Below are 22,708 nucleotides of genomic sequence, written 5' to 3' on the forward strand. Positions count from 1 at the left end.
CGTGCCTGTCAGGTCATTACTGGCTGTTTTATAGTCACAAGGCTCTTTTCCAGTTGCTAAACGGTTTGCATGACAAAGAGGCTGCAGGACTAAGCAGAGAAGGTGCTTCTCCTCCCCTCTCTGGCAGGGACAGCTGGGACAGCTCCCACATCCCACATCCTGCTGCAGAGTGGACAAGCTTGTGTACCATGAACAGTATGAGCCCTGTTCAGCCTGAGCCTGAACCAGGCCAAGGCCACTGCTTGCCAGTTGCAAGATGTTTCATTTCCCCAAGACTCACTTTCCTATTTGTGACATGGAAGCCATGGGGGTTTGGAGGTCTTGTGAGGCTGGAGCATGTCAACTCCTGGGAAGCACCTGGCAGGTGCTTAGTGGTCAGTCAAGAGGAGCTCTGCAAGGGACAGTCCCGTGTACTGTGTGGTATTGAGCAGAATTTCTGGTGTCTGCCTAGGGAGAGATCAGCTGTGTCCCTGCCATTTGCAACAACCCTGTCTCCAGACACTATCTGGTGGGCACGCCTCTCCAGCCCTCACGAAAACCCACTCAGTCTAATGAAATCTAACACCCTCACCTGGACAGTGAAGACACAGGCCCAGAGAAGGACAGGCACTTGCTTGAAGACACACAGTAAGTTAGCGGCCATGCCAGGTGTCACGATTCTCAGCCAGGGCTCCTTCTATTTGACCTTGTCTTAAGTGGGTCATTGTGTCAGAGTCCTTGCTCCCAGGGCATGGTTATGGGTTCCAACAGGAAGAAGCCAGGTGACTGTTTCTGTCTTGTTCTACAACCACCCTAAGCAGAGGTGTTGTCTATAATATGGGTATTTGCCATGAGAGAAACCAAGTGGCCAGTTGGGCAAGGTCTCAAGTGGCATGGGCACAGCCACCTCTGGGCAGTCCCAGGTGAAGGACAGGGCTGGTCAGCCCTTCATTCGCCAGCACGGACACCTGCTCTGAGCCAGGGACTCAGCTGGCTGAGTTACCAGTGTGTGCCAGAGGCCTTGGGTATTGGGTTCTTGGGGTCAAACAGCCCGGGCTGAGTCCTGCTTCTTCCAGCTCTTAAATCTCAGACCCAGCTCCATGTCAGTGAGATAGGAGGTGGAACAGTGCTGACTTAAATACAAGGTCCCTAATCCTACAAGGTTAGTCCTGAATTCAGGAAAAGAGTTGGAGAGGAAGATGTGACAAAAAGTGATTCATCTAAAACTTCACCTGTGACTCGTCTCTGCTTCTGATGTTGGACATTGATTTGGACAGGTGACTGGTGCACCTGCCATTAGCAGCTTTAGATAAGGGCTAAGGGGTCAGCCATGAGGACCCAATGAACATTTAAAGCATCATTCATCCAACATTTTGTCCAGGTACCACCAACACTTTAAATGCAGTTCCTTATTTGGCCCACACAACCACCCCTTAAAGAAGGGTCTGCTATCACCCCTATTTCATAAGGGAGGAAACCATGGCACACAGAGGCCACATAGCTCGTCCAAGGCCACATCACCCAGACCATGGGGAAGTCTGGGCAGGAACAAGTCTGCTTTGTAGAATCTATGGTCATATCCTTCCCAGGGTCAACACTTAGCCCAGGTTGCTGTGGCCATCATAGTTAGTGCTGCCTAACCATCAGGTAATGAGAGGGGCCATGGTCCTGCCTTTACAGCATTTAGTATTCTTCATAGAGAGAAAAATATGAGGCAAAAAATAAGTGTTACTCTTCTAAGCTAGTGATTGGCAGAATTTTTCTGTCTAGGGACACATAATACAATATTTTCTGCCTTTTTGAGCAAGATAATCCCTGTTGCCACACACAACTCCACTCCTGTAGTGAGAAAGCAATTGAAAATCATTCAGAAATAGACACAGTTGTGTCCCAATAAAACTTTATTTGCACAGACTTGGCCTTGGAGTGCTGACCACCTTTCTAACAGAATGGTCTGGGAGCCCTCCAGTCCTCTTCTCCACCAATGGAAATGACCTGGGGAGGGACTTGTGGGCAAAGATGGAAAAGGGTAGAGGATGGCACATTGGAAGGTCAGTAACCACACCTCTTCCAAGGCCGCCTGTCTGCAGAGCCAGGGCCCAAGAAGGCCAGCGACTGTAAAAGTTCTTGAAGACCATGGGTTTCCCAAGCCAGACCAGGACGGTAACTGTGTTGGGCTTGACTGCCCCTTTAGTCAGAACTTGTGATCAACCAGAGGGCTGGGCTCTGGAAACATCCAAAATATACCTGTCCTGAATGTCACCTGCTCTACCTTGACACCTGAATGACTGGATTTCAGCCATTAACGTACCTTGGTGGAGTACTGGATGTGTTATGTGACAACTAGGCTGGCTTTAGCAGGAAAGGGAGAACATTGGGTGCTGTAGGATTCTCAGTAATCAAAGCAAAATCACTCCAACAGCTGGATGGTGGGACCCTGGGCCCTGGATGTGGGGTATCTGTGAGACCACCACACCCTACTTCTCCACAGAGTCCAAGCTAACCTTGTGCTACCGTGAATATCTGCTTACACAGAAATGCTCTCACCAAACCTCAGCTCTCAGCTCCTTCCTCTAACAACAACTTGCAAGACTGTCAGGAGACAGAAATGGGACCAGGGCATGAACACACAGCCTGGAAGCCACCTGTACCTTGCTGATGCTTAATGATATTCCACCTGCTTTTCTACAGTCTGGGGGTGATGAGCAGGATGTTGAAAAGAGAGGTGTAAGATTGAGCTAGAACAATGCACACACCCCACCCTCCAAGAGTGAGGGGAAGACAGCTTCTGTTCCTTGCAGGGGTGGTTCATCTTGGCTTGGTGCCACTCGGCTCCATATTTTTCATTCTAACCTGTGCCTGTTCTGTGCAAGATACTGTCTGGGAATAATGGGTTGGGGATAGAAGCTCCAGCCAAGGTTTGCTTAGAGAACTATCCTTTTTCTCCACACCCTAACCACCTGTCCTGCACCCAGGTGTAGGATTCCACCTACTCTCAATATCTCCAGGCTCTGGTTGACTCGTATGCATTAATTTCAAAACTTTCTTACCAGGGGAAAGTGGTTAAGATGTGCCTAGTGGTTAAGATGCTGGCCCCTTACACCGGAATGCCTGGGCTTCAATATCTAGATCTAACTCATGGCTGCAGCTCGTCACTATCCATACCCTGGGAGGCAGATGGGACAGCCCAAGTCACTGGGTGCTTGCCTTCCACATGCGAGACTTGGATTGAGTTCCCGGCCTCTGGATTCAACCCAGCACTGGTCATTGGGGAGAAGATCCAGAGGATGTAAGATCTCTCTCTCTCTCTCTCTGATCCTACAGACTCATCCTTTTAGAGCCCAAATCACTTTCCTTTTCATTCAACTTCTCCATGAGCCTTTCACAGTCCTTGCCCAGCTAGCAGAGCCCACAATCATTGAGGGAATGGGTCTGTCTCCCCAGCAAGTTCAGGGCCAGCTTGTGCAGTCAGCAGCCTTTCAGGCTGCATTTCTCAGTTGTCTCCTGGATGCCCTGGCCGTGACCAATGCTGGGAGCTGAAACCACACACACAGACATCAGCCCACTCATCTTCACCCATCAGTTGGAAATCATATTGCCTGCTCAAAGAAAGAATGCTGCTTATGGCAATGGTAGGCCTGCCCCCTCAGACAGGCCCTGAAGCCTCACTCGGGCATCTGTCATGTCCCATGACCCATGCTGTCTGGGATGTGGGTTCCCAGGCAAGGTGCCGATCCACAGTGACTGGAGAACAAGGCTAAGCCCAACCATTTTATTTGGCAGCAGTGGCCCAGAAAAACAAGCCACGCTTATCACTCGCTCAGCTACCAAACATTACAGGCAAACTGAGCCCAGCTCCTTGCCTTGAATAGCTCTGCAGAGGGAGTCCCCAGCAACATGACTCCTTCCTGTATCCCCCACCCCTGTCCTGGCCCTGGGAACCCTTCCTGGCTTGTCCTAGTTACACCTGCTCTACCAACATTCCCCAACATAGCATCTCAGCGCCCAGCTCTCAGTTCCAATGTCCCCTCCCCATGGAGGACGTACTCAATCTCCCTCCTCTCCCCGGGCACTCCCATCTGCTACTCTGTTCTATTTTCCAACATCTGAAGTTGTTATGGTCATAGGAATGTGTGTTGACAGTTCTCTCACAAAAAAGAAGCCACTGGAAGAGGCAACCTTTCCCTGTCCTGCCTAGTGAGAGTAGCAGGTGGTGAGTGAGAGCAAACAGGGTAGGGAATCCATTCGCCAGCACCTCCTTTCCCTTGCAAAGTGCTCACCCAGAGACTCTCCCAGAGCAGCCTCTGCAGAGCTGACACCACCACCACCACCACCACCACCCTCGTGCCAGCTACTGGTACCTAGAGAGGCTGCCTTGCTCACCCATGGGTGGTCCTGGGTCCCCATCTTCCCAACAAACTCCCTCTCTCCAGGTCCTCTGCCTTCCCTTGCCCTATGGGTCCCTTGATTTAAGGTGGTGACTTCTTCCCTGGGAACAGCAGAGCCTTAATAAGAAATCGGCCCAGGCTGATGGATGGCAGGAAGTTGGCACCAGCCTCAAGGTCAGAAGGAGTTATTTTAAACTCTTCAGATTTACTAGGAGGAGAGCGAGTCAGAGGAGGATTTAGGGGCTTGCCTCCCAGCAAGACGTGTGGCCGTGTCCCCAAGCGATCTCCAACAGACTCTTCCTGTGCAGTGGGCCCCCACCCCGCTGCTGCCCTGCCACCTGGAGATGGATGGCGAGGCTGCTGGTGGGGGGAATTTATTGGGGATTTGGCTAGTAAATCTCAAGTGTGGGGATTAGGGCAGAGCCTTGGCCCCCTTCTTCCTTGCAGGGACTCTTGTCTGAGCACAGGTGCTGGATTGGGCTGCCTTGGGAGGCTATGCCCTGCCCCAGCAGCCAGCCTGCCTCCAATCTCTCCCTCAGCATCAGACCCATTTCTCTGCTGCGTTTATCTCATCTCCCCTTGGGCACCACTGTCCAGGGAGCCTTTGGGCAGCTTAGCTAAGGTTGTCTCACTTTGGACCCCTGAGCTGCCTTGTTGTCATCTCCCCTTCTTTGCCATACAGGATCTCTCATCAGGCAGTCTATTCACCTTTCATGGTGGATATCTACTCCTCCTCCAGGGAGTCTTCCTGGATCACCCAGGGAGACGCAGGTTCTCAGCTTTGGGCTCCTCTTTGCAGCAGGGATGGCAGAAAGTGGTGGGTGGTCTGAGCCCTTGCCAAGCTCCAATTTGATCTTGTAACACCTTCCTAAGAGGCAGATTGTTGGTGCAGTTGTGAAGACGCCATTTGGGTTGGCTGCAACCCACATTGGAGGACCTAGGTTCAAGTCCTGGCCACTTAAATCCTAGTTTCCTGCTCATGAATAGCCTGAGAGGAGGCAGGGATGGCTCAAGCACTAGAGTCCCACATGGAAGACCTGGATTGGGTGTCTGGCTCCAACCTGGCCCAGTGCTGAGTGCTACGGGCTTTTGGACAGTGAACCAGCAATCAAAGGATCTTTGCCTCTTTGCCTTTCAAATAAAATGAACATGTTAAAGCCAACCCTGCCTACCCCACACACTGAGCACAGGGAGTGCTCAACGAACACTTGTGGAACTAAACTGAACACCTGAGTTTATCACACACACAACACACTATTTTCTCCCTTTTCCACATGAGACTGGAGGTTGAGGGATGGTCAGACAGGTGGAAAAACAATGAGAGACACCTTTTCTTTTGCATATGGAAAATTCAAGAATACGGTTGGAGATAAGGGAAACTGACACACAACTGCCAAAAGCTCATGGAGGAGGAATATAGGCTAAGCATGGGTTTCAAAACTTTGTAACAAAATAAATTTTTTTTTGTTTACAAGTCAGCGTGACAGAGATTTTCATCCATTGGTTCACTTTCCATATGGCTACAACAGCCTGGACTGGGCCAAAGGTGAAAATCACCAGGTCCCCCAGGTGAGTGGCAGGGGACCAGGCACTAGGCCGTCATCTGCTGCTTCCAGAAGGCATTAGCAGGAAGCTGGATCAGAAACGAAGCAGCTAAGACTCAAACCCATGCTCATGTGGCATGCAGGCATTTCAGGTAGCAGTTGCATGCTGCATCACAATGCCAGACCCTTAGCTCATCTTTGAATTCCATTCTTCCACAAACTGATTTGCAGGACAGACATCAAACAAATCTTACGACGCTTCACTTTCTCTGCAGAGATTTTTATTTGGATGTAAAACATGACATCCTAGAAACTCTTCATATATTCCTCACTCCCCCTGCCTCTCCTGCCCCAGGGGTAGAACAAGCCTGACACCGGTGTTTACCATTTCTATGTTTTGATACTTGGGTCTGAAACAAATCATTCACATGCAATATCTTCACTGTTTTGTATATGTTTAGACTCATAGCAGTGATATTCAACGTGTGGAGCTGTGTGCAACCTGCTTTTGTCACTCAGTATGATATATTTGTGATTCATTCAGGTAGACAAGTGTGGTGTCAGCTCATTCATTATAACCACCATGGCGATTCTGTCATAGGAATCACAACAATGTATGCACTCTTCTCTTAAAGGGCCTCTTGGCTGCCTGGGGCTCCCCACCCCTAGCACTGCAAACCCTGGGGCAGTGGACTGCCATGTGGAACAGAGACTTCAGAGCAGAGATGTCCACACTACAGGTCACAGCCAGAGGAGGGTCATCGGTCATGATAACCATTTAACTAGAAATCAGTGGAGAAATTTTCAAACAGCATATATATATCTCATATATATAAAAATTTCTGAGAGTGTCACAGCATATGCCACTCTCAGAAATTTTATTTTTTATTTTTTTTAATATTTAATCATTGAGAGGGATGCAAGGGATGCACACATATGTGGGCCTCTGATTAGGGCAGAGAGGGTCGAGTTATGGAGGAGAAAGGGGAAGGGGCTACTCCTTGCTGTCAAATTGATTTGCATGTGGGGATGGGGGACAGTCATTTGATGACACCTTAGAGACCCTGATGTGGAGAAGAACGTTCCAAGGATATTACTTGAGTGCTTTTGATAGTTCTGAGACATGTTGGCTTCATTTAAACAAGGTTGAGAAAATCTTTGCAGGGTCTGTTGGCTGCCAGGTCCACCTTAGTGCATCCACAGACCCAGACACTTGCTACAAAGCTTGGCCAGAATTATCCAACCTTTTCTACTTTCCACATCTTCTGACATGGCACTCCACATATTCTGTGGGCCTAGATGAGCTGGCTTCTTGTCTTCTGTGTGCACCTGGACATGCTGTCCACTGCACAGGAATCAGCAACTGAGGGGCCCAGTCCTAATACATGAACTCCAAGGTCAGACCACATATCTTATGATTTTCCCGGTGGCTGAGGTTTGAGTCCAGTGATCTAGTTGGGGTGCTCCCCAAGAAACCTCACCTGGATAACCTCAAACTTGACTCTTGTGTGCACCAGCTAGTGCAGGGTCAGATTCAGTCCATCAACAATACCAGTCATCATATTTACCAATGAATGCATTGGTACTGCCTGGTGAGTTCTGCTCCCAGCCCAATTTCTCATGCAAACTGACAGGTGCTATGGCCTAGCCCAGCCAGCCCACCATAGGTCTGGTATTCACATATACATACATACATACATACATACATACACACACACCAGTGGGTGCCATACCTAGGCAGGTTGACTCCCAATAACTCCTACCAGGCCTGCCACCAGCCCCAGTTTTTGCATGTGCCAGCTTGTTATGCAACCTAGCCTGGCCTGGCCCATGACTCATCCAGCTCTTGTGCACAACAATGGGTGCTTCAGCTTAGCTTAGCCCAATCCATCCCCGGATCTAGTTTATGTGTACACTACAGTGTTCTGCCTCTCAGTCCAGCCTGATTCACCCCCAGCCCTGGCTCTTGTGCTGCAGCATGAGCAGGGGGAATGCCCACAGTTCTGATAACAGGCCCACTCCTGGCCCAGGATTTTACACTTGCCAGGGTTAACTGTGGTCCAGCCTGACATGACATGCAACCAGTCCCACAGCCGGTGCTGCAGGCTAGTCCAGACAGCTGCACCCATTCTTATTCTCACAAGTACCAGTAGATGCAGAAGCCTAGCCCATCCTGGTCCAGCTCCAGTCCTAGCTCCCATGTTCACCAATGGAAGGAATGCAGCCCAGCAGGAGAGTTCCCACAATTCTGTTACCAGGCCCACTCCCAGCCCCAGTTCTTGTGCTTGCCATGGGGTACCATGTTCCAGCCTGACATGCCTCATACTCAGTCCTGGCACTTGCAAGTGGGTGTGGCAACCTAGCACAGCCTGGCCTGCTCCAAGCCTGGGCTCTCACACTCATCAGTGGGACCTACAATCTGGCAGGAAAGTTCTCCAATTTCTCCTACCAGGCCCACCCCAGCCCTGAATCACACACATGCTAGTAGGTGCCATAGCCCTGCTTGGCATGATCTGCCCTCAGCTCTGGTTTTTGTATGTGTCTACAGCTACTGCAGCCTACTCCAGTTTGACATTCTCCTAGCCCTGACTTCTGAAAGTGCCGGTGAATTCCACAGTCCAGCCTGAGTTGGCCCATCATCACCCCCAGCTCTTGCACAAATCAGTGGATGCTACAGTCCCACAGAGGTGAGCCCACAAATCCCCTACACAATTCACACCAGATCACTTCTCTTGCATTCTGCAGCCCAGCCTAATGTGGCCCACCCCTTACCCCTGCACTCACAGGCAGGAACTACAGCCAAATCCAGCTAAACATAGTCTCTCAGTTCTAGCTTTCATGTGTGCTGGTGGGCAGCAGAAAGTGCCACGCAGCCTAGTCCAGGTCTCCTACATGGGCAGATGCTTTGGCCTGACATGACATACCCTTGATTTCCTCCCTATAAACCAGCCATCTCAGTTCTCTCACCTACTTCAAAGTACAGCGGTCCAGCGCATAAAAGCCCCCAAAAGTCACTCCTCACATGTCAAACATGCCCTCAGTAACCCTCATTCCAACACATCTCCAGATCCCCTTCTCCGGGAAATCTGTAGCCCCTCAGCCTGGACCAGACTTCCCCACATACCTTAAGAGAGAGAGAGAAAGAGAGAGAGAGAGAGCAAGCAAGCCTGGCACAGTAGCCTGGTTGCTAATATCCTCACCTTGCATGCACTGGGATTCCATGTGGGCAACAGTTCGTGTCCTGGCTGCTTCACTTCCCATCCAGCTCCTTGTTTGTGGCCTGGAAAAGCAGTTGAGGATGGTCCAAAGCCTTGGGACCCTGCACGCACAAGGGGCCCTGAAAGAAGCTCTGAAAGAAGCTCCTGGCTTCTGGCTTCGAATCAGCTCAGCTCTGGCCATTGCAGCCAAGTGGGGACCAATGGATGGAAGATCGTTCTCTCTGTCTCTCTTTTTCTCTGTAAATCTGAGTTTCCAATAAAACATAAATAAATCTTAAAAAAAAATAGAATAGGCAACTACGCTGGCACACTGGCATAGTTAACATAGATTTGGCATTAACCAGGCCCAGAATGTTTGCCAACTATGGGAAGCTTGTTACACAAGAAGTGGAACACTTGCCTCGGTACCAGGTAACCTAGGCAGTTGCCTACAGCTGGGGAGAAATTTTTTTATTATTTGAGGATGCAATAGACAAGAGGCTTGAGACAGAATATTGCAGGATTTGCCCCAATCTCTAGCCTTCTTTAACACTACCCATGCTCCCTCCAAGGGTATAGGTGAAGGCATACTCCCAGGAGCCTCGTGAGAGAGCACACTTACCTATATCCTTGCTAACACTTGCCATTACCAGAAATTAATTTCTCCCAAATCTATTTGCTTATATCCTTGCTAACACTGGGTAATCTCAGAAGTTAATTCCTCCCAAACTGTTGGGTGTCATGTAGTGATATCTTTCAGTTTCCATTTGCATATTCTTGGTTATCAGTGATAAGCATTTTTTTTTTTCATGCTTGTCCATCAAAAGAGCATCTTTTCTGTGAGGCACATGGTAATATCCTTGGCCAATGTTTGAAATTGATTGATTTTTTATTGATGGGCAGGATCTTAGCAAATGTGTTCTGAATGGTAAGCCTGGCAGATGCTAAGTAAGGCCAAAGTCTCCTCTCACTTGGAGGCTTGCCTCTCCACTCCGCCTAGGGTATCAGAGGGCTCTGCTAGTCTTCCACAGGATGAATGATGAGTCACATAATAGAGACCCTGAGGGGTGAGGTGAAGGCCCCATATTTCTGTGTCTCCCAAGTCTTGAGTCATGGCAGGTCTGGACCCACAAAATAACTCACTGGAGAGTTCTATCAGATTAGAGCAGCGCAGACCTGGGCTAACAGCAAGGGCTCTGTGAAGACATAATGAATTGATCATGGCTTTGCTGAACTTTAAGAAAAGACCCACTGTTCAGGTAGAGGAATCAGAAGGAAGATTTTTCATTGCAAAACAAACACTGGCTTCACGGGAGGATTTCCTGCACAATCCCTGTCAAGGATAAGTGGATTTAGCCTAGAATCCAACTTGTATCCAGTGTTACGGGAAGTAAACCGAAGCTTACCACAGGAAGCCCTAAGCTGCTTGGTTTCTATCATCCCTGTGAATTCATATTGGCACTGTCATTCTTCAGAGTTTAAAGATAGGCCAAGAGAGAAGTAAATTTCTTGTCCTAAGTCACACTGAAGGCAGCAGCCAGGATGGGACTTGATCTCATGCTCCCCAATAAAATGCCAGAAACTAGAACAGTGGGTGCTTTAAAGCCAGCAGATCCCTAAGCTCTCAGGTATCAGGGACAAAGCTAGACCACCTCAGGAAGGAACCTATCATGTAGTTCAAGGTCAGGGATAAATCCCAAGTAATCAAATATCTACCCGCAGAATAGAGGGAGAGATCAAGGGTGTAAGTCCCATGTGGTAGGGTCTCTGAAGAGGAATATGAGCTTCTATGAGTCACAGGTCACTTGCCTAGGCTGGCAGCAGCTTGGGGCAGGAGCAGGATCTTACTCATCTCATCATGCCCTGACTCAAGCATGGTGTCTTGGATATAAGATATTTCTGCTGGATGAATGGGTGGAAGGATGGATGGATGAAAAGAAAAATGGATGGATAAACAGACAGAGGGATGGATAAAGAGGATAATGGACAGATGGGTAGATAGATTGATCTATAGTTGGACAGGCAGGTGAATGGTTGAACTAATAGATAGGATGATGGATGGATGGATGGATGGATGGATGGATGGATGGATGGATGGATGGATGGATGGGTAGGTGGGTAGGTGGATGGATAGGTGGGTGGGTAGGTGGGTAGGTGGATGGATGGATGGATGGATGGATGGATAGGTGGGTGGATGGGTGGGTAGGTGGGTAGATGGATGGATAGGATAGGATAGGATAGGATAGGATAGGATAGGATAGGATAGGATAGGATAGGATAGGATAGGATAGGATAGGATACATGGGTGGATGCATGGAATGATGATGGATGGATAGGTGGGTGAATGGATGTGTAGACGGATGATGGATGGATGGATGGATGGATAGTTGGATAGTGGGTAGATGGATGAATTGGTGCACCAATGAACTGGTGAAAACAGGTAATCCCCACAGGTAGAAGCTTGGGCAAGGATTGGTCTAGCAAAGTTACTCAAGGCGGCAGCCAAATCTGAGGATCCTCTCTTATTGCTAAAGCTGTTCATAAAATAGCAGGCCGCATAACTGCAAGAAATAATTGCTTCTAATTGCTCTGAATTATTCTGGCCATACAGTAGACATATTTTTATAACTTTATTAATTATTCAATTTGAGGGCTATTACCCAGCCTGCCAGCAGGGGCTTTCCTCATTAGAAGGTGACAGATTCCCCAGTTCTGCGGCAGTTCTGTCACCCAACCATGCAGGGCAGCGGTCGCCTGCTTTGGAGTCCCACTGGAGACTGCAGCCGAAGGGCTGTGCTGGCCCCAAGAGGCAGCTAAGGAGTCAAAGGTCCTCAAGAGTCAGTGAAGCTGGACCAAGTGCTCTGCCCCCTGGCCCACAGGTCTGTCTTGCCTTGTCCAGGGAGGCAGAGAGTCAGATGAGGTCACTACCCACATGACCCCCACAGGTCACCTCTGTCCAGATACATTTACCTACTCTTAAAGCCACTCAATCTGCTACCCACCCAATGCCAGGCTGCCCCCCATCTGTTCTCCAGTCACCTCCAGCCGGAGGCAGCCAGGTGCACCTGGATCAATTGGCCTAGAGTGACAGATCAGGGCTGCAGGGCAGATCATGACCTCTAGCATCCTCTCTCTCCCTAGGCCAAGGCCCAAACCTGGTCACATGGTATAAGGAAAAGAATGAGTTAGGAGGCTGCCCTCTAAGGAAAAGATACAACTTCAGCCAACATCAAGTAAGCTTCCAGGAAGCTGCCTGTGGTGGACAGAACCACATACACACTCCCCACGGTTAGGGCATCGTGGCATGGTGCCAAACCCTCTGTCCAGCTTGATGCCCTGGCCTGTGGCACCCAGCTTGGCCACACTGACCTCATCTTGCTCTTGTGGGCTTGCCTGCCTGCAATACTGCCTACCTTTCTCCACCCTGAGACCTCCAATTTGCACCCCAAGAGTTTGCCAGTATTGACATCTTTCCCATCTCTGCAGCTGGGAAAGCTGGGTGCTGCCCCTGCTTCTCCTGATGGACTGGTCTGACTCCCAGCCTCACATCACCATCTGCTGGGCTCTCTGACAAGGGAGAGGCTTTGGAAGATCAAGGAGCAAAACTCTAAACTTTCCCAACCACCCAACACAGCCCAGCCCTCCACTCAGATCCATCTGAGGGGTGGGGACAAAAAATGGGATTGGGATATGCACTTGACTTGGTGGTTAAGATCCTTCTTAAGGTATTCACATCCCATAGCAGAGTGCATGCAGGAGTCCCAGCCCTGCTCCCAACTCCAGCTTCCTGTTACTGCATACCCTAGGAGGCAGCAGGTGATGGCTCAAGGACTTGGGTCCCTGCCTCCTACATGGAAGACCTGGATTGAATTCTAGGAGCTGGCTTTGGCCTCACCCAACCCGGGTCAGGTAAACTGCTCAGTGAATTGGGATCTCTCTCTGCCTTTCAAATAATAATGAACAAATTGACATCAAATGGGAAAGCAGATCCACTGGGTCCACTTTGTCCATTGTGTGCCAGGCAGCAGCAGGTGGGGCCCTATGACGAGATAATTGGGCAGAAAAGTCTCAGAGGGGTGGGGTTGAGAAATAGTCAAACAATAATCACCCAGGGTGATGAAGACCACAGGAGGGATTCATGGCAGAGGCGGCATTTGAGCAAAAGGGCAGTGGGTGGGCGGACAGAGGAGCTGGGGGGAGGAAGCAGCTGTGGGAGTAGGAGGGACAGGAGATGAAGCTAGAACCCAGGCAACGGTCACACCCAGAGTGACCCTGAAGGCCAGGCCAAAAGCCTCAGGCACTTTCTGGCTGGCAGTGGAGACAGAATTGACAGCACCCTCCTCACTCCCAGGTTAGCAGGAAGGCAGGACAGCTCTGCCATCTTCAAAACAGATAGTCTGGGTTCAGATCCTAGCTCTGCCCTTTGCCAGCTCCAAGTCCTAGAACCTGAGGCTCTGGAGCCTCAGTGTGCCCATCTGAGAGATGGGAATAATAACAATGCATCACAGCTGGACAGCAGGGCCTCAGATGCCAGCTCCTCCACAGCCCTGCACCATGGAGGGGACACAGCCAAAGAGAGGCTTCCCCTCCACAGTGGCAGAAAAGCCCCACCAATGATGAGAAATCCTCCTACCCCTGCCACTGCCAGGCTTGGGGGTCACCTGACTCTTGGGTCTAGGGCTGCCTGGAGCCACCAGTCCCCCCATCCAGGAACACGGATAGGCTGTACTCTGCGACCTTAGTTCTCCAAGCAGAGAACAAGACCAGTCCTACAGCAGGTGGGTGCAGGTGGGAGCGAAGCGTGATGCCCTGCCCCAGGGGAGCAGCATCTCCCAGGCGACCAGGCCCACAGGCATCCTGTGAGCATGCGTAAGCATGGTGGGGGTGCCCACTGCCCTTTCCATGCCTGCATGGGGCCAGGGAAGGGAGTTGGCCTGGCTGCCAGCCTTGCACGATGTCACCATCCTGGCTCCCACCACATTCTTCTGCTTTTATCACTTTCTAGGCGGAGGCCTCTATCTTCCTCCCTCTGGCCACATCTTGGTGTGCCCTGTGTGCTGTCTGTTTATTAACGTGGTTCTCTGGGAGCAGATGGCCAGGCTGAGTGGGGAGAACTGGATTCCCTCCCAGACTGCGACATCTCCGAGGCCACACAGCTAACTCACTCAGCCCAGGAGGCCCAATTTCCAGCTTTCTTGGGTTCAAAACAACTTGCAGGACAAGCTTTACCTGTCCCCTGCTTAGATATCATGCCCTTACATGTTCCCTGGTCTGAGAAGCCCCAAAAGGTCTCTCTCTGGCTGGGGAGGATGGTGACCCCATGTGGCCCACTGCCCGGCTTCCCTTTGGGAGCTGAGGAAGGTGTGGTCCAGGATGGGCCCTGGGGTAGGTGAACTTTCAGAAGTGCCTCCCTGTCCCAGTTGGTAGTGCCCAGAGAACATGACTGTGGCCACGGTGGAAGTGGGTGGCCAGGACCAGCTGTCCTCAGCCCTGGGTAGTGGGGTTTCCAAGGGCTGTCCCTGCCCCAGATGCTATCCTCATCTCCACCATGGTCCTAGAGAATGGCCTGGGTCCCCCAAGGGCAGCCCAGCCTCTTTGCATTTCCCCAGTTGGACTCTGGAAGGGAGGGGACAAAAAATCTCTTGGCTTTTAGAGCAGCATGAAATTGAGGGGGTGGGTGTCAGCACCAAGAGGGAGCCCTGCCAAGGGGCGGCGAGGCTGTGGATCTACTTAGTGGCTGGCCTTCCCCTGGATTCACAGCTGGGCAAGACTAGGCTCTCTCCTCCTGGAGTGCCTTCTTGCTTCTCCTACCATGGGACCTCAGGCCATAGTGTTGCTCCTCAAGCCTCATTCTCTGCTAAAGAGGGGCTCACAGCACACACCTGGCCCTGTCTGCCACACCCCCTGGCCCAGGACAGTCTTCCTGAGCCTTGCCTCCTCCCAGGAACGCCAGCAATCTCTCTCTCTCTCTGTCTCTTTCTCTCTCTTGGCCTCCTCTTCCTCTCCATTGTGCTCTGTGCCAGGGGCTGTTTTCAGCTCAGCATTAGAATTCTGGGCCAAACAGCAGCTTGTCCCATGCACAGACCCTGATGGAGCATTTGCTGCTCTGGCAGCTGCAGCTCCCTTCTGTCCCTGTCATGGTGGCTGTGTTCTGGCATGCAGGATTGACATACAGCCGTGGCCTGGGGGGAACCACAGGTATAGCAGATGCAGCAGAAGGTGCCAGGCAAGGAGCAGTGAGCATCATTGCTTTGTGTGATTCGCTGGAAGTTGCCTTAACCTTGACAGTGGCTGGGGGTGTCACAGAGGACAGCCCATGGGAGAGCCCTGCTTTCTTCCCAGCCGAGTGTCAGCCTAGGCCTGGGCAACTCAGGGCTTGCCAGGAGCCCCCACTTGGGGAAAGCAGAGGAGTGATTCATTCACATACACAGTCCCACAGGTTCAGAAATGCAGAAAGACTCATGAGGCTGGGGTCAGGGCTGTGTGTAGAGGTGGGGAAAGGAGTTGGATGGGCACCAGGCTTCCCACCCCTACCCAGGGGCTCTCCTCACTGGACATATGTATGCCCACTTGTACAATGGAAGGAGCAAGCACATTACTGAGGCCCCTCCCAGTTCTTGATTCAATCACTTCCAGTTACACAGTGAGATTGCAGTGATCAGGAAAGAGGTTCTGGGATCCAGACCACACTTGCCAACATTCCGTCATAAAGGATAAAGAACGTGGGAAGAGAACAGCCTGAAAACACAATGCCAAAGCCACGGCGATATGGGGAGCACATGACTCATGGTTCTGGCAGTTGGTCCTGAGCATGTAAAAGGAGGTGGAGACCCTGGGAACACCCTAGCCAGGTTGGTGGGCGCTAGACCCATATGCTCATCTTGTGGCAGGAGTCCAGGCCCAGGCGGAGGGAGACTGGAACGGGCTTGCATGCTGGATGACAACAGAGCACAGATGAAGGGAGAGGTTTTAGCCCTGGGCCCTCCTCCTTGCCAGCCCTCACTGTCTGCAGGAGGCCTGGTGCTGGTTAAGGTCTCCTGCCTCTCCACAGCTTTGCGCAAGTGGGATTCTAGCCCCAAAGCGCCCCCCTCTGAGCTCAGAAGATCATCTATGTGTTTTTCCAGCAAATCCAATTTTATAAGCAGTCATTTCATAAAAAGTCTATACTAGGGGCCTGTACTGTGGCATAGCAAGTAAAGCCACCATCTGTGACATCAGCAGCTCACATGGACGCTAGTTCAAGTCTTAACTGCTCCACTTCCTATCCAGCTTCCTATTAATGTGCCTGGGAAAGCAACGGAGGATGAGGGATGAGGATGAGAGGACAGGGAGACCCTGAAGAAGCCCCTAGTTCCTGGCTTTGGTATGGCCTAGCCCTGACTGTTGCAGCCATTTGAGGAGTGAGCTAGCAGATCTCACTCTACTCCTCCCTCTTTCTGTAACTCTGCCTTTCAAATAGAAAAATCAATCTGTTTTTTAAAATTCTGTATTTAACCTAATATAAGCAATATTGCTTAAGGGATCAGCTCACTAATCATTCTTACACGATAGAAAAAAATTAAACTATAAGAAACTGTAGAATCTTTTTTCAATAAATAGTGCTGTAAAAACTGGAAATTCACCCACAAACACACCTAGTTTGACCCTTGCCTCGACTTACACGAAAACGAGTACAAAATGGATCCAAAATCCATAACCTACAACTCTAGAACTCTCAAAGAAAACCATAGCAGAAAAGTTTCGTGACTTCAAATTTTGCAATGATTTCTTGGCTATGACTCCAAAAATCACAGCCACCAAATGACAAAGTAATAAATTAAAATTCATTAAAATGAACATTTGTGCATCAAAGGATGCTATCCACAAAGTGAAAGAGGAATCCACAGAATGGGAAGAAAACATCTGTGAATCATACAATAAAGGATTAGCATCGAGAATACATAAAGAACTCCTGTATCACCACAAAAATTAAGCAATCTGGTTAAAAAAAAAGGCTTCAATAGGCATTTGTCCAAAGACGACATACAAATGGCCAAGAGATATGCGAAGATGCTCAACATCAATAATTGCTAAGAGATTCCAGGTCAAAACCACAATGAGATATAAGTACACATTCCCTAGGAGAGCCAACGTTGACAAAAAAAAAAAGGCAGAAAATAACAAGTGTTAAAGAAGATAGAAAGAAAAATACTCATGCAATACTAGTAGGAATGCAAAAGGTTACAACCTCTGTGGAAAATCACATGGTGACTCCCTACTCATTTCAACATGGAATTATCATACAATCCAGTCATTCCATTTCTGGGTAGAAACATGAAAGATGTGAAAGCAGTGATTTGTATCAGCATATATTTGTAGCAGCATTATTCCCAACAGCCAAAAAGTCGACGCAATCCCGATGTCCTGAATATGCATAGACAGACAAATGGATAAGCAAAATTGCCATCGGAAAATGTATTCCACAGAATGGAATACTACTCAGCCTTCCAAAGAAAGGGAATTCTGACACGTGGTACACCATGAGTGAACCCTGAGCGACCCAGAGTGATCAAGTTCATAGAGACAAGGGTAGGATGGTGGCTTCTGGGGAGCAGCGAGAGTCCAATGAAGAGGTCACATTGAGTGGGTATGGGTCTTCATTTGGGCAAGAGGAAAATGCTCTGAGGACAGGCAGTGCTACACACAATGACTGTACATACCTTGGATGCACTAGCCCCCCGATCTAAGCACTTGAAAACAGTTGCCCCTGGGCGTTTCAAGGGATAGGTATTTTCCCACCCTCAAATCCAAGAAGGATCTCTAGCAAACACACACTATGGCTTCCAGAGTGTGCTGGGCTGCTTCAGGCGTGTGTGTGTGTGTGTGTGTGTGTGTGTGTGTGTGTGTGTGTGCTGCTCGATATTTTATCTTCATTCATAGCAACTTAAAGCCAAGTCTGCAAGGAGCCCCGCACACTGTTCAAGATAAGGACACGGTAGACTTGGCAGATGTGCCAGCTGGGGATGGCCCCCTTTGTACCTGCTGCCTTGGTTACTCAGGTCTGGCCTGCAGTCCTGCTTCCTGCCTAGTCAGGATCTGGAGCTGGAGTGGAGGATGGATTTTGCCAGAAAGATACTATATGCTGCTACAGGTGCTTTGGCAGCAGGCACCACTGGGTGGAATCTCAGAATGTTGGGGAAATGGCAGCGTAGCCTTTGCTCTCACCTCTATCCTCCCAGTCATTCTGGGGATCACCTGAGACCAAACACCCAACCATTCTACACCCATGAACTCAACTACATGGCACCATGGGGCTGAGGAGCCGCAAAGCAAAACCCAGGGAATACAATAATTAAACACCACAAGGAAACCTTCAGTTTGCACATTAATTCCTGGGTACCGTTTATAAAAGTTAACAGGGCATATTTAATTTAGGGATTGGCCCACGTCCTTCTCCTTATAGCCGAAACCTCATAAACGAAAGACGCTGGCTCCTGGCCCAGTGCGGAAATAAAAGTTATGAATAATGTTTCTATCTCAATCATTGTCAGCGTTTTAATATTCCTAATTACCTTAAAAAGCTAGATATTCAATATTGGAAAACTTTTTTTCTTTTTATCTCCACTTGTGAGATTAGTGCAATTTAATAAGAGTCACACTGTCATCTTTATTCAGTATAAACTGACATTTCATCCTTTTACTCTTCATTATTCTAAGGGATGGAGGTTTATGACCGTACTTGCCGTCACTCCATTTCCCCATATTTCCCCATAACAGCCCAGGATTGGCCACTAGAGCTGATGTGTCTGCCCACTGGGCAGGGTGCCATCACCCCATTCCCTTTATGGGGGCAGAAAGAAATTACTCAAGGCCTTAAAGGAATGAGGTTGTGGGGCTATATGTCTATAAGAGAACCAGAAGTTGCCCCCCTCCGCAGTTCTGGATTTATCCCCTCCCTGACCACCGACATCATAAATCCTGCAGGGGCCAGGGCAGGAGCCGCAGCAGGATGATAGATTTCCCCAACCCTGCCTGCCATTTCCAGGAATTTGTTCTCAGGAAAATATGGGGACCCATGGGCCAAAACACATGCAGAGAGAGCCACGGGCCCTGAGCCAGTCACCTGCCAACCTCAGAAATGTCCAAGGAGTATTTCTCAAGCTGGATGCCAACCTTCCTTTAAAGGCAGAGTCTGCACAGGCCTTATGTGAGAGTGTACTGCCTTTTGGTCACTCAATGAGATGGTCCTATGTCACATCATAATCATTGCAGAGGTCAGTGCTATGGCACGGTAGGTGAAGCTACTGATTACAATGCTGGCTTCTTATGTCAGCGTGTCGGTTCAAGTTCCAATTGCTCCCACTTGCAATCCAGATCCCTGGAATAAGACGATCTGAATGCTTAGGTCCCTGCTACACATGTGGGAGACCTAGAAGGAGTCTGTAAGCTCCTGGCTTCAGTCTGGCCCATCTGGGAAGTGAACCAATGGATGGGAGATGTGCGTGTGTGTGTGTGTGTGTGTGCGTGTGTGTGTATGTGTGTGTGTATGCGTGCATGTACATGCCTCTCAAAAAAAAAATCTTAAGAATATTTCTAAATGCTGCACAGAGCCTACTAGATGATGCTTCCCGTGTAATACAGTCATCATCTACTCTCTAAACTCTGAGAACTTGCCATGCTAACATTGCTAAGCCCCAGGGTCTCACGTGGAAGATGGCAAACCCAAAGGGTGAAGAACCAGAGGAACAGGTTGCTACACTCCACTGGCTCAGCCACAAGAATAACTTCTACAGGACTGCTAGGTATGCTAAATATGAGTGTTTGACCCAAAGGTGAGCTGAACAAGGTTTGCAAGCAGCTGACCAAGACTGAAGCTATGTGGTCAGACCAGGAAGGCTAGTTTAAGAGGAATAGAGGCCGAATCTAATGATAAGAAACTCAATGGGCAAAGTGATGTTGCTGCAGAACAAAAGGGACGTGGGTTAAGAAAAAAAAAAAAACCTGGGGAACGAGGTGACCACTGCCTCCTACTCTCTGGAGGGCTGCATTGGTTGTTATCAACTGCTCTTGGCACACACTTTGTCCAGGGAGTTCCTTGGGAGAAATCCCAGTCACAGCTAAAATGGGCATACAGTACACCAGCCTGTCCGGCAGGCAGATACTAGAGAGAGAGATTTCCACTGGCAGGAATCTTCCAATGGGCAGAATATGTCTGCATGGGAGGGGGTGAGCTCCCCCTCATGGAGGAATCACAACAGAGAACAGGAACCTCTCACCAGGCACCTCAAAAGCCACAGCTCGGGAGGGAGGGTGGTCACAGCCAAGAAGCCCAGGACTCCCTCCGCTCCATGCCACTGCCCTGCAGCATGGGCGTGGGACCTACCTTTGGGAGTTCCTCTGGGCACAGTAGTGCATGCCTTTGAGTAGTCCCAGGAAAGAGCAGGCTTAGCCCAGGTTTGTGGGGAAGGAGATTTATGGAGAGGACAGAGATTGTGGGTTGCTCAGCACCAATGTGATGGCCGACTGGGAAGGCTGAGTTAGGTAGCCCAATGCTGCCCTGTGACGTCCCAAGGCCATTTTCCTATGTGTTGCGCAAACTCACTCTGAGGGCAACCTTCCGTGGCCCATTCACTAAGAACCACTTTCATCCCATTTCATTCTCTATGCTGTAAGCCCTGAGAAGGCACAGGTTGTATCTGTGCCCCCTGGCACAGCTCTGGGCATCCAGTGGGTACTAAACATGCTGGCACTGACCAGCAATCTACCTATGTATCTATGTACTCAGGGCTCCTAGGACTCAATCCTCGATGGGCTGCCCTCAGCCTTAGCCCCAGCAGCAGGTAGACACTCTCCAGCAGGGTTCACCCAAGCCAGGTTAGAGACCTCTATACGCAAGACTCATTGCAAGCAAAGTTACACAAAGAACACAAACAGGTGGAAAAGGCTCTTAAGAAAAAAATCCAGCATGCTTCCCACAGTTCAGTCCACAGAACAATTAGTCAAGTACGTTCCTTTAACTCACCTGCTGATTTTTTTGTTGTCTGGCCATAGCCCCCCTCCAAATAGTACAGCATGCAGAAGGAGGGGGCTACACTGGCCAATGGAGGATCCCACTCAGGGGTGAGATCCCTGGATACCCTAAGCCCAGGCTCAGAACAAAAACACATGGCCTAAACTTGGCTACTGTGTTTTTACCTGCTGGGTAGACAATGGGGTGCAAGGCAAGGTCATGGAAAACCAAGGACCACAACTAACTGTTGCATGTTAGTAGAGAGCGCACCCTATGGGGCCCAGGTGGACCCAACATTCCCCTTTCCAAATTCCTTGTCCATCACAGTGTATGGGAACTATGGGACTTAGGCTAGGGAAACACTCCAGTTGTTAAAAGGCACTCCACCCCAGTTTAAAATAGGAAGGAATCTGGCTTTTCACCACTGAACTTGAAGTAAGGCCATGGCATTGGTCAACCACTGGTTTCAGAGTATGTCAGAGCAGGGGAGTCTTCTGTGAGGACTTGGGGGACAGAGCCAGAGGATTCTGTCCCCAGCTAGACTCTGGGAGAGCAATCCAGGCTGCTTCCGGGTGTCCCCAACCTATGCAGGTGCCCACTAGACAGTAGAACGAGTGCCTCATGCTGCTTCAGCTCGGCTTGCAAGAGCCCTGGTCTCACTCATACTCACCAGGAAGGCCTCCCTGCACATCCGTGAAAAGTCTGAACACAGAGATGTAGGCTTCCATTCTACTTTGAGAACACGGAGCTAGCCCTGTGTTCACAAGTCGCCCAGTCAGCCCCACTGAGTCTTTGGGCCAGCCAAATCAAGGGCCAAGGGTAGAGCACAGAGATCTCTTGGGTCCACCCAACATCTCAAGTTCACATCAATCCTCAAAGACCACATTAAGAAGTGTGTCATCCAAAGAGCTGTACAGACAGCCTGCAACTCCCTCTACATACAACATATGCTACCCCCACAGATCAGTGCCCTCTCTACTCCAACAAGTACCAGCAGGGCCAGGTACTAACTTCCTGATGCCCACACTGGTTCAGACAGCCCATGCTAAGTCACTCCAGCTCACTACATAAGAATATTGCAGCATGTACACTCCCTCCCCACTCCATGTCACAGCCTGGGGAGCTGCTTGGTGACCCCGGACTCACCGCTGGAGCAGTCAGGCCCTCCCCAGCCAGGTTCACAGTGGCAGGTGTCAGGGGAGACACAGCGGCCGTGCACACACTCCTCCGTACACAGGGCTGTGGGGCGAGGGGAGAGAGAGAAGAAAATACCAGAACCAACAGTGAGAGCAAGCCTCCAGCCAAGGAGCACAGCCCCACGCCCCGCCACTTCCCAATGCTCAGGAAGGCTCGAGATTAATCCAAAGTTACCCACAACCTACGTTGTTTAATTAATTCTTCCTGAGGTTATAATGAGGACATTTTTCACCCCGGTTCTCGTTTCCTAAATTGCAGCCCAAGAAATGCAGGCACTGGTGGTTTTTTAAGAGCATTAGCTTGCGATACTAAACTTCTGGTCAACCTCAATCCCTAAATCCACATCCCAGTTCCCTTGCCTGCTCTACCCAGGAGAGTACCTGTCACTTCCATCTTTGGCTGTCCCTACTTCTC

General features: G+C 49.9%; 1 protein-coding gene across 4 annotated transcripts in view; it reads right to left on the reverse strand.

Moving 5' to 3' along the window:
* MEGF11 (multiple EGF like domains 11) overlaps positions 1-22,708 on the reverse strand; it is a 195,783-nt gene that overhangs the window by 136,628 nt on the left and 36,447 nt on the right. For all 4 annotated transcript variants that reach the window (XM_040970080.1, XM_040970078.1, XM_040970082.1 and 1 more), the window contains exon 4: positions 22,244-22,336. In XM_040970080.1, coding sequence (XP_040826014.1) covers positions 22,244-22,336 — 93 coding nt within the window. The remainder of the gene's footprint in view (positions 1-22,243; positions 22,337-22,708) is intronic.

This window comes from Ochotona curzoniae, unplaced genomic scaffold (genome assembly GCF_017591425.1).
Source record: "Ochotona curzoniae isolate NIBS_2020 unplaced genomic scaffold, NIBS_Ocur_1.0 scaffold_4701, whole genome shotgun sequence".
Classification (NCBI taxonomy): Eukaryota; Metazoa; Chordata; class Mammalia; order Lagomorpha; family Ochotonidae; genus Ochotona; species Ochotona curzoniae.